Source organism: Microcaecilia unicolor, chromosome 11 (assembly GCF_901765095.1).
Source record: "Microcaecilia unicolor chromosome 11, aMicUni1.1, whole genome shotgun sequence".
NCBI classification, from domain to species: Eukaryota; Metazoa; Chordata; class Amphibia; order Gymnophiona; family Siphonopidae; genus Microcaecilia; species Microcaecilia unicolor.
The window spans coordinates 183889171-183901923 of record NC_044041.1 but is presented as its reverse complement, the minus strand read 5'-3'; the positions used below and the strand labels follow the sequence as shown (position 1 = coordinate 183901923).

Genomic DNA, 12753 nt, shown 5'->3' with positions numbered 1-12753 from the left:
CCCACTATGGCTATTCTTAGGTTCATAATGCAGAAGACTATTACTTGTCCTGGGATTGGAGAAAATGGAATGTTGCTACTCTTTGAAATTCTGCATGGAATCTTGTTACTCTTTAGGATTCTAGAATCTTGCTATTCTTTGTGGTTCTACATAGAATGTTGCTACTATTTGGGTTTCTGCCAGGTACTTGTGACCTTGATTGGCCACTGTTGGAAGCAGGATACTGAGCTAGATATGGCCCATTGGTCTGACCCAGTATGGCTATTCTTATGTTCTTAGGATGCCACCAGAAGCAGCAGTCACTACTGAAAAATCTGTCAATCAATGATCCTATGCATTACCTGGCTCTGGTGTGGTGTCAGCCCATTCATCTGCGTGTCACTGCTTCCAGAATAGCCACTTCCTACTTCTCCCGTCCCAGAACGGGCAGGAATACTCGCAAGAGATGCGCCGCCCCCTGCTGAAAACTAAACACGTATGGTTACATTCCACGGCTGCTGTAAAGCATCTGAAAAGTCTATTAACTGGCCTATTCCACTGCAAAAAAGCAATGGACTATTCTACAAACGACAAACTGCGAAGCTCATTTTCCCCCTCATTTCTTTGCTTACAAATACTAAAAGTTTTTATTTTCCTGCAACAGCTCGAAGCTCATTTTCCCCCTCATTTCTTTGCTTACAAATACTAAAAGTTTTTATTTTCCTGCAACAGCTCTCCCCATTGTGCATAAAATAAAAACAGCAGTAAGGTAAAGTCTGATGGTACATATGTACTGTGGAAAGACACTATGGTCGTACATCTCAACATGAACTAGAAATGTCTGGTTGGTCAAAGTTCAGTCTAAACTTTTTCCCAAAGAAGAGTGGGGCTGTCTTTGCACTATATCAAGACATTAGGATTTAGTGGTGTGAAAATGATATAGTTTTTCTATCAAATTTTTAAAAAGGCAAGGTTAAAACGCTAAAAATATTCCAAAATCATCATACAAGTCAGGAAACTCAAATTACACGGGCATAAAAGACACCCCGACATCCATCTCTCGTCATGCTTCATATTATCACACGACAAGACAGTTTTCAATGGCATTAACCCATAACTTGTATACAGATATATTTCTTAAATGGGGAAAAGATATGCCAGAGGGCTTCAGCACCCTGAGCAATATAAAAGATACCACAGGGCACTGCTGCTATCATACCATGGATGAAGAGGACCATGAAGGACTAAGACTTGTGCTTGCACTGAAAATATACCACATGTTAAGCAGTGACACCGCACCGCCCCCCCCCCCCCCCCCCCCCCCCCCCCCCCCCCCCCCCCCCCCACACCTTTGCTGGAAATGGCCTCTAGCACCAAGCGGTGTGCAGTAAGTTAAAACATCCACATGTATTAAACACAGCAAGAGACAAGGAGTTAATTCTTGCTCAAACAAAATGGTGATATATCATATGGGCTTAGAGCAGGGATGGGCAACTACGATCCTCAAGAGCCAAAATCCAGCCAAGATTTCCACAATGAATATGCACGAGATTGATCTACATGTTCTAGGAGTGCACATCACGATCAGCTGTTGTCTGGGTGTACATGCTGTGCCATGAAAGAATGTGCTGTACAATGTAAATACGTACCATTCTCCATAACGGGCCTACATACCACACCTTATGAAAACCCATGGCCTTCTACGTGTACACTTCATGCCCTGCGAATATTCTGCTCTATATATTTATTTTGTGCAGTACAAGAACCTGCTGCACTATGGGTGCACATGCCATGCCCTAGGAAAATCTGCTATCTTCTGGTTATACACACGTCTTCAGAAGGCAAACCGTACTCTATACATACCGTGCCCTGTGCCATGCTGAGGGTCATGTGACAGTGTACAACTTCCAGCATGTGGGAGATGAATTCGTTCATGTCTTCTAGAGGCATCACCTTAAATGCAACCAGGCTCCTCTTATTCTTCAAGGGAAAAGATGCAGAAAAAAAAAAATCTGATTCCAGGAAGCACAATGGTTTGAAGTGACCGATTCTGAAAAACTAGACTCCGCTTTGACTACAGGAGGTGAATATCGCACAAACTGAAATGTGCATTTACCATATTAAGACACTTTATCTTAAAAAAAGTTCTTCTGTAATGCTTTACAAACAAAATGTTTGATATAGGAGGTTCACATAAATCACAACATAAAGCTTATTAAAAACATACACACTTAAAGATTACTTAAAATTATTCAGTCATCCAATCTATCCATCCTCTGATCAGTATTCATTGAAAGAGACAGCAATTTCCAGAGAAATGACAGAGAGATAAAAATACACAAGTTTAAGACTTTATAAATACAGCATAAAAATTACAACTATTTCAAACTGCAGCTGCTGCGTTTGTTACAGAGAAATAATGTCACCTTTACTAGCGTTAAATAGTTTCATCAGTAAATGGATGTACCTAAAATTTTAGTCACAGCACAGCCACTATACATATTCTTTAAACCATGCCTAACTTTACTACTTACTACTACTTATAATTTCTATAGTGCTACTAGATGTACGCAGTGCTGTACACTGGACATAAAAGAGACAGTCCCTGCTCGACAGAGTTTACAATCTAATTAGGACAAACAGGACAAATAAGGGATAAGGGAATTACTAAGGTGGGAATGATAAAACATGGGTAAGTAAGCAAGGATTAGGAATTAAAAGCAGCATCAAAAAGGTGGGCTTTCAGCCTAGATTTGAAGACTTTAGGCAAGGTTTATAGAATAGCGCTAAGCGCAGTTTTGTTCAGCGCCTTCTTTTTGATGCCATATACAGAATCTGGCCCATAATGGTCAGTACTCTACAAACTGAGTGTGCCAAATCCATCGAGTGCAAGGGGCTTGGACCTGGGAGGGGCATGAGTTGGTCAGGGTTGTGCGTAGCACTTGTGCACCCATGTTACAGATCATCATCAGTTACCTGCCTGAGAGCAGTTAGTCATGAGTTAGCGCGTAAGTGCTCACACTTAAAAATCAGGTGCATAACTGCGGACTTACGCTAATTTTCTATAATGGCAATTAGATGCATAATGACCAATATAGATTTGTGCTTGGTGCACATCATCCCAGCACCTAATTTTAGGCTGCATGTACAGATTTAGCCCCTAGGTTTTAATACTGGAATGTACACCCCAGTTCAATAAAGGTCACCTAGCAATTTTTTTTTTAACCTATAATCCTGGGAGAGGTATGGCCTAGTAGTTAGTGTAAACTAGAAGACTGGAATTTTGCTACTGCTTCAGCCACTCCCACTTGGCGAGACCCTGTGCCATTTGTACATATTTAGGGCTAGATTCAGTAAATGGTAACTCAAAAATCAGCGCCAAACAAAAATCCGCTAGAACTGTATACTATAAACCACACCTAAAGTTTGGCACAGTATAAAGAATAGTGCTTGAGCGTTATGATTGCGCGCAAATTTAGGCGTGACCATTTGCACCAACGAAAATGTGGTGCAAATGCCCACGCCTACATTTAAGTGCAGGCACCTTTTTTTAATAATTACACAACTCAAAATCACACCTCCACCACCCTGAAATGCCCCGACCGTCCCCTTTCCGCACCCCCCCTTTTTCAGGCCACAATCCTGCGCCTAACTTAAACACAACATCCAATTAGATCTAATTAGTACCAATAATTGTTAAAAACCCAATTGTTGGCACTAATTAGCTTATTATTCAACTTGCATGTGTAAATTGGAATCACGCCTAAATTTACACATGCAATCTTTGGCGACCTTTATAGAATCAGGGGTTTAGTGCATATGCAACGGAATCTATGTGGGCTGTAAAGAACAAATTATAAAGAAACTCCAGACCTCTCAAAACACAGCAGCCAGGCTTATATTTGGAAAATCGCGTTTTGAAAGCGCCAAACCCCTCCGAGAAAACCTCCACTGGCTCCCAATCAAAGAACATATTGCTTTCAAAATCTGCTCCATGGTCCATAAAATCATCTACGGCGAAGCCCCAGGATACATGAAAGACCTCATAGACCTCCCAACCAGAAACACAACAAGATCAGCTCGAACATATCTTAATCTCCACTACCCAAACACAAACAACAAAGGACTCAAATACAAAACATATGCATCCAGCTTCTCCTATTTAAGCGCACAACTATGGAACGCACTACCAAAAACAGTAAAAACAACATACGACTACCTAAAGTTCTGGAAAAAACTAAAAACAAACCTGTTTCAAAAGGTATACCCCACCAACCCAACATAAGAACCAGAGAGCCTGCTACACAATTATTATTAGCATTTGTATAGCGCTACCAGACGCACGCAGCGCTGAACACCTGATACAAAGAGACAGTCCCTGCTCAAAAGAGCTTACAATCTAAATAATACAGACAGACAAGACAGTTACGGGTGAGGGAAGTAATGGGTGAGAAGGGAGGAAGGGACATGGGGAGGGCAATTGTGGCTAGAAGTCAAAAGCAGCAGAACTTGATGGACTCACCCCTATCTCCCTCTTCCTACCTAACGTTTCCCAATGTATCTACCGTATATGAACCATACTCTACCACAATCACAACTTGTACTTGTGCACAATATATATTTGTTGAGACCGGAACCGGTGACCGCCGCTACGGTACTACATAAGCCACATTGAGCCTGCAAATAGGTGGGAAGACGTGAGATGCAAATGTAACAAATAAATAAATAAATCCATTAAAAAAAAAAAGGAAAACCCATTAGATCAGGATTTTCCAAACCTTTCCTGGTAACCACAATTAAGTTGGGGTTTCATGACATCCGTAATGAATATCAATGAGAAATTTGCATATACTGAGGCAACAACACATGCAAATTTTTGCTCCTATGTATTTCTTTTGGATAGTCTCAAAAACATGGCTGACTATGGGGTCACCAATCCAGGCTTGGAAAACTGAGAAAGACACCCATCAATCCTGTTTCTAGAACCTTGCAAATAAACTAAAAATCCAACAGTATTTACACGCAGAAGCCTACAGGAACCACATTAGGAAATTCTAGTCAAAGCTCTTACCTGAAATGATCGCAGGTGGCCAACCACTTTCACATAACTTCCTGGAGGGACCACAACGTTCTCATTGCCTGCTTCCTGGAAAAAAAAAATCCTCGTAAGGCTTAACTTGAATTATCACATGGAAAATGCCAAAGAACTAGGTCACCTAAAGCGGCATCACCAGCTTGGAGCAGGATGTGTGGCCTGACATCACCCATTCCCAGGTCCCATCGGAATTTAAATTTTAAAAAGTATAAAAGTATGCACATTAGTCCACAAAATTATTCACGGTGAAGCTCCAGCCTACATGTCTGACTTAATAGACCTACCACCCAGGAACGCTAAAAGATCATCTCAAACTTTTCTTAATCTCCACTTCCCTAATTGCAAAGGCATAAAATACAAGGCGCTGCACGCATCAACCTTTTCTTACTTAAGCACGCAATTCTGGAATATACTACCATGCAACTTGAAAACAATCCACGAGCTAACCAACTTCCACAAACTACTGAAAACTCATCTCTTCGATAAAATTTACTGTAAGGATCAATACACATGAAGTCCACACTCACTGTTCCAGAAATACACCAATACATTCTTTTCTGAACTCTCATCCCCCGTAATTTTATCACACTTAAACCTTCACTCACAGAAAATGCTATACCGAATGTTCTTTTGCAAAGGTTCTATTACCCTATTAATTTCCCGTTGTCTCTTTCCATTGTTCTTTTCCTTGTCCTATTCCCTAACGATACCTTGACTCTGTCTTCGCTTAACTTCTCACAATGTAATCCATAACTGATTTGTAACAAATCGTAATTCCATTATTTACAATGTATTGTAAGCCACACTGAGCCCGCAAATAGGTGGGAAAATGTGGGATACAAATGCAATAAAATAAATAAATAAAAGCGGGGAAAAGGAGATAAAATACATTCTGGAAAGCAATTATAATCATAATTAGCCTTGGGCTAGGACAGAGGTGCCTCTAAATCATTAACTTGGAAAAATTATACCCCAATTCTGGAGACCATACCTTCAAAAAAAAGATATAAATAGGATGGAGTTTGTCCAGAGGGCATCTACTAAATTAGCTCATGATGTTTGCCATAAAGTATATGGGAACAAAGATAATAGGCATATTTTGGAAGAAAAGCAGGAGATATAGTAGAGATATTCAAATATTTTAATGGTATGCAAGGAGGCGGGACTCTTAGGAAGGTCTGGAACGAGAGGGGTATAGAACGAAGGTGAAAAGGGATAGGGGAAATTTATGGAAACAGAAAAAACAGAAAGACACGTGGGGCAGCCTCCCAGCAGAGGTGATGGAGATGAGGATTGTTATATGAATACAAGAAACCAGCCGAAGTTCAAACGGCAATAAAAGAAAACAAAAAATCCATTGGCCCTGACACAGTCTGGTGAAACATGGCAAATGTCGGTCATGGATAGATCTTGAAATATCATTTCAAAGAGGCTTGCCAGCATTGCAACTTGAAAGCTAAGCAAAAAAAACCTGCGGTTTATAATTCTACTAGTAAAAAAGGCCCGTTTCTGAGAGTCTGAGAGAAATGAAACGGGCGCTAGCAAGGTTTTCCTCGGAGTGTGTATGTTTGGGAGAGTGTATGTGAGAGTGACTGTTTGAGAGTCAGAGTGAAAGTGTGTGTGTGAGAGAGAGTGAGTCTGGGTGTGAGTGTGAGAATGAGAGTGTGTGCAAGTGTGTATGTGAGACACAGTGTGATAGAGAGTGTGTGTGTGTGGCCATCCATGCTCCTCTGTCCCCTGCCCCCTCCATTCATCCCTTTCCAGCATTTCCCCTCTTTGCCTGAGGCCTGCCCTGCAATCCATATCCATCCATGCCCATCTGTCCCCTCCATTCATCCCTATCCAGCAATTCCCCTTTCCCTGAGGCCTGCCGTCCCAATCCATGGCCATCCATGTTACTCTGTCACCTGCCCCCTCCATTCATCCCTATCCAGCATTTCCCCTCTCTGCCTGAGGCCTGCCCTGCAATCCATGCTCCTCTGTCCCCTGCCCCCTCCATTCATCCCTTTCCAGCATTTCCCCTCTCTGCCTGAGGCCTGACCTGCAATCCATATCCATCCATGCCCATCTGTCCCCTCCATTCATCCCTATCCAGCAATTCCCCTTTCCCTGAGCCCTGCCCTCCCAATCCATGGCCATCCATGTTACTCTGTCACCTGCCCCTTCCATTCATTCCTATCCAGAATTTCCCCTCTCTGCCTGAGGCCTGCCCTGCAATCCATGCTCCTCTGTCCCCTGCCGCCTCCATTCATCCTTTTCTAGCAAGTCCCCTCTCTCCCTTCCATGACCCCCCCCTCGCATCCATGCTCCTCTCTCTCCCATGTCCCAGCCTGGCCCGCCCTCTTCTTCTCCCCCCCTTCGCATCCATGCATCAGTTTTTTTTTTTTCTTCTTCTTTTAAAATGTACCTCCGTGGCGGTTCCGGCAGCGAAACGTCAGGGAAGGAGGCGGCGCTCCCGACGTCTAGGTTTCCCTTCGCTGTGTTCCGCCTTCTTTTGACGTCATCCTTGACGTCAGAAGAAGGCGGAACACAGCGAAGGGAAGGCTAGACATCGAGAGCGCCGCCTCCTTCCCTGACGCTTCGCTGCCGAGCGATGCGATTGGTTGAGTGTCATTGCTCCGCCCTCGACGTCATCACGTTTGACGCGTGGGCGGGGCAGACACAATGCGATCTCACCCCCTTCACTTTTGGCTAAAAGAGGCTTCATAGAACGTTGGAGGTGCGTTTTATATAGAGAGATAAACCGCAGGTTTTTTTTGCTTAGCTTTCAAGTTGCATAGGCTTTCAAGTGCATAGGCCGGGGGAATGCATGTACATTTTAGGCGTGGCCATTTACACTTGGTGCAAATGTTCATGCCTAAATGTACACACGCTCCCCCGAATTCTATAACACGCGTAAATTTGATTGATCCCCCCCGACACGCCTACACTCCTCCCATGGCCATGCACCCTTTTCAGTTACGCACGTTGGAATTTACACACACCTCTTTTTAGAATACGCCTAAAAAGAAGCACGTGTAAATTCCAATTATGGCCAATTATGACTAACTGGCTTGTTACTCAATTGAGCAGAATGCATAAACTGCCTGTGCGCACAATTTAACACGCAATACTTGTCGCACCTTATATAGAATCCGCCCTTAGGGGTTTTTAATTAGATTTTAATTATACAACAAATTCAAAAGGTAACAACAGAATAAAATACACAACAAAGCTGAGTTCAAATCATAATGTTAGTCCGCAGTTGAAACCGGTCATTTCGCACTGGAAAGACAATTCCCAAGTAAATGTGGTGGTTTGGTGGAACTGGATTTTGCTATACAAAAAAAAAAAAAAGAGCAGTCTGCAGTGGAGGAGTGGCGGACTTTGGTCCTGGGGAACTGAGGAACTGAGTTCGATTCCCACTTCAGGCACAGGCAGCTCCTTGTGACTCTGGGCAAGTCACTTAACCCTCCATTGCCCCATGTAAGCCACATTGAGCCAGCCATGAGTGGGAAAGCGCGGGGTACAAATGTAACAAACAAAAAAAAAATTTCCATTCTTAGTCATAAAGCTGGTCTTCAAAAATGGAAATCTTTAGACCTTAGGGGGTAATACTATAACGTGGATGCCGATATTCAGGTGCCAAGAATGCATATAAATGATCAGAATATGGGCCGTCATCTGTGCTCATATGTGCGTAAATACCAATTTCTTCCACCCACTATTCTACAAAAACGCACTTAAATGCGATGGCGTGTAGTTTGAAGGTGGATGTACTCATGTAAATTATACATTATTACTATTATATTTAAGCGCATTTTGAATTCATCTAGGCACAAGAATTAGATCTTCTCTAAGGTCAGGAGTCTAACCTCTTTAGTCTTTTCTCACAGGGGAGTCACTCCTTCCCCTTATCAGTTTGGTCACCCTTTTCTGTGCGATCCCCAGCGTTAACCACAAACACCAGATTTGCTATCCTTCAAGAACAGACAGAAAAGTACTAGCTAGAAATCATTCCTGTTCACCACTCGGAATGAGTCTAGTTTTGGCCAGAAAGTGGTTTATAAATTTTGTATAATAGAATACAGATCACAATTTTTGAAGCTGCATCAAATACGGAAGCAAGGCCAACAACAAATGCCTCCGGCAGTCTCTTGCCACGGACAATCCTTCAATAAAAATCAAGAACAGGACTTGTCTGCAGTAACCGATCGGTCTGTGAAGCTTGCTTGACAATCATTTATTTATTTATTTATTTATTGCATTTGTATCCCACATTTTCCCACCTTTTTGCGGGCTCAGTGTGGCTTACAATACATTATGAATGATGGAAATACATTTTGTTACAATTCGGTTATGGATTACATTGTGACGAGTTATACGAGACAAAATCAAAGTAACGTTAAGGAATATATCGATGGAAAAGAACGTTGAGACATTGGAAGGAAACAACGAGGAGCTAAGGGGCAATATATCATGACAAAAAACAAATGGTATACATTTTTGTGAGTAGAGGTATATGTGTGGTGAGGTTTCAGGATAGGAAATTCATAGTGGATGTGTTGATGTATGACTGAACATTGAGTGTGGATCTATGTGTTTTGGTTCTTTCCGTAAGTTTTCTCAAAGAGATGTGTTTTCAATAATTTGCGGAAGTTGGTTTGTTCGCAGATCGTTTTCAGGCCACGTGGCAGCGCGTTCCAGTCCTGCGTGCTCATGTAAGAAAAGGTTGACGCGTGCAGCGCTTTGTATTTCAGGCCCTTGCAGTTAGGGAAGTGGAGATTGAGAAAAGTCCTGGATGATTTTTTAGCATTTCTGGGCGGTAAGTCGATTAACTCAGACATGTAGGCTGGGGCTTCTCCGTGAATAATTTTGTGGACTAGTGTGCATACTTTAAACGCAATGCGTTCCTTGAGTGGGAGCCAGTGTAGCTTTTCTCGTAATGGTTTAGCACTTTCATATTTTGGTTTTCCGAATATGAGTCTGGCTGCTGTGTTCTGGGCTGTTTGAAGTTTCCTCAGTATTTGCTCTTTGCAGCCTGCGTACAGTGAGTTGCAGTAATCCAGATGGCTGAGTACGAGGGATTGTACTAGGCTGCGGAAGACGGATCTTGGGAAGAATGGTCTTATGAAGGACTTCCTCATTAAATTCTGTATCTGTAAAATTAGCTGATAGCTTAGTAGGGTTATTAACATTTGTATAGCGCTACCAGACACAGCGCTGAACACCTGACACAGAGAGACAGTCCCTGCTCGATAGAGCTTACAATCTAAAAATACAGACAAACAAGACAATTAAGGAAGGATAGGGGAATTGAGTAGTGGTTAGGCGCCAAAAGCAGTGGTGAAAAGGTGGGTTTTCAGCATAGATTTGAAAACAGGTAGAGATGGAGCTTGGCTTACAGGCTCAGGAAGTCCATTCCAGGCATAAGGTGCCACGAGGGAAAAGGAACGAAGCCTGGAATTAGCAGTGGAGGAGAAGGGGGACGACAAGAGAGATTTGTCCAGTGAACGGAGATTACGGGGAGGAATGTAGGGAGAGATGAGAGAGGAGAGGTAATGGGGGGATGCAGAATGGATGTCAGTAAGAGAAGTTTGAACTGTACGCGGAAGCGTACAGGGAGCCAGTGAAGTGACTTGAGGAGTGGGCTAGTGTGGGTAAAACGATTTTGGCGGAAAATAAGTCGTGCCGCAGAATTTTGGACAGACTGGAGAGGAGAGAGATGGCTGAGCGGAAGACCAGTGAGAAGCAAATTGCAATAATCCAAGCGAGAGGTGACTAGGGTTTGGATAAGGGTTCTGGTAACGTATTCAGAGAGGAAAGGGCTAATTTTGCTAATGTTGTAGACAAAGAAGCGACAGGTTTTGGCCATCTGCTGGATGTTAGCGGAAAAGGAGAGGGAGGAATCAAAGATGACTCCTAGGTTGCAAGCAGATGAGACAGGGAGGATGAGGGTGCCATCTACTGAAATAGAGAATGGGGGGAGGGGCGAAGTGGGCTTGGAGGGGGTCTTTCTCCTAGCAGTCAATTTTCAAACAATTTTACCGTCCAGAAATGGCTCCTGGCCGGTTCAATTGCTTGTCCAGAGCTATCTGCTGCTGATCAGCAGCGCTTAACTGGCTAGTGCTGAAGAATATCATCACAGACCACTGAACTCAAAGCCGGCTATTTTGTGGGTGGTTCGGTGGTGGAGTCGGCACTTAAGCGGTACCGCCTAAGTTTAGCGATTAAATCACAATGAATTAAAAGTCAGTCCTATTTTTATACAATGTCACTTATGCAGTTAAGTGCTGAATACCGCACTTAACTACAGAAGAGATGGATGGCTGTGTAAACCCGGATATTCAATGCCGCGGCGCCTGAACATGACCCGGTACTGAAAATCTGGAAATAACATTGATGGTGACTAAAAAGGTCACAAAAGAAAACAATGGAGTATGCACAGCTCACAATACAGGAAAAGTGACCGTTTTGATGAGAATCCACCCCGCCATCCCCAGGTTAAAAAAAAAAAAAAAAAAGAGTGCTTCCATTCTTTTGGCACTCTTGCACTGATAGAGCTTTTCTTGCTTCAAGACTCTTAAAAGTTTATTGTCCCAGCTAAACAAACACTGCTATATGATAAAAGACAGACAGCTGAGGAGACAACAAAAGGGGAATGAAGAAACATTCATTTATATATTCTCATTAAGGAGCATGTCACAATTCAGGTATCACAGGTAATGATCTTGACTCAAGTCCAAAACCTGGGCCTGTACTTACATCAGTATCTACCCATTGCCTGACATCCATCGGAGCCGCTGTCATATCATCCAGTTTATAGAGAATGTTTGTTGGAGCTTTTTCTGTATGTCGGATTATTCCTATCACAACCACCTGCACAAAAAAAAAGGAGAAATTAGGTCTTACCTGATCATTTTCTTTCCATTAGCCCTTCCCACTATTCCAGAACCTGTGCGGCATAGTTGTGTCCATCAACCAGCAGGTGGAGACAGAGAACTGAAAACTGAGCTGAAACTTCTCTTGCTATCCAGCCCAGCTCCTTAGTATTTACAGTAAGAAGAAACTCAGACAAACACAACAACCTGAAACAACTTGCTAACCTAAAGCTAACCAGCCGGGCAACCCTTTCTCATCTCTGGACAACTTGTAGAGAATGAGAGATATGCAGGAATTACCATTCAAAGTGACAGTTATTTGACCCATTACTATGCACTGACTAAACATCTCAGAAACCTCGGGAGAGTCTCTGGAATAGTGGCGAGAACTAACTGAACCCTTTGTGTGTGAGTGCGTGGAGGGGGGGAGGGGCTTAACCTGTGAAATATGCTATTTTTCCTGTACCCTCAATATTTGTGCTCTGAGGAAACTTCCACAGATGATTCTAAAAGTAATGTAGACAACAGTTTTCTGCTAGCCATCATTTTGGTCCATACATAAACTGGTGACAGAGTTGATGGGTTTAAGGATTTTTAGTGCATCGTGAAATCCCTCACGTGTCCACTAATATCTGTACCCTCCTGTGCCACATTAAAGCTGTCAATAAAACCTGATGCCCGGCACTTCATTGAACCCTACATCTTGGCTGTAAGACCAGAACACAGAGCACCATGTAATAACTTCGGAGTATAACATGCTCAACTTCTACCCCAAAGCATTCTGGGAACTGAATCTGTCTGCCACAATACAGTACTCAC

General features: G+C 42.8%; 1 protein-coding gene across 1 annotated transcript in view; it reads right to left on the bottom strand.

The window, feature by feature from the left end:
- Positions 1–12753, bottom strand: part of RPA2 (replication protein A2) — a 38567-nt gene that overhangs the window by 5789 nt on the left and 20025 nt on the right. The window contains exons 4-7 of the mRNA XM_030219020.1: positions 11819–11932; positions 5051–5125; positions 1843–1959; positions 342–467 (exon numbers count right to left, since the gene is read on the bottom strand). Of these exons, the coding sequence (XP_030074880.1) occupies positions 342–467; positions 1843–1959; positions 5051–5125; positions 11819–11932 (432 nt within the window). The remainder of the gene's footprint in view (positions 1–341; positions 468–1842; positions 1960–5050; positions 5126–11818; positions 11933–12753) is intronic.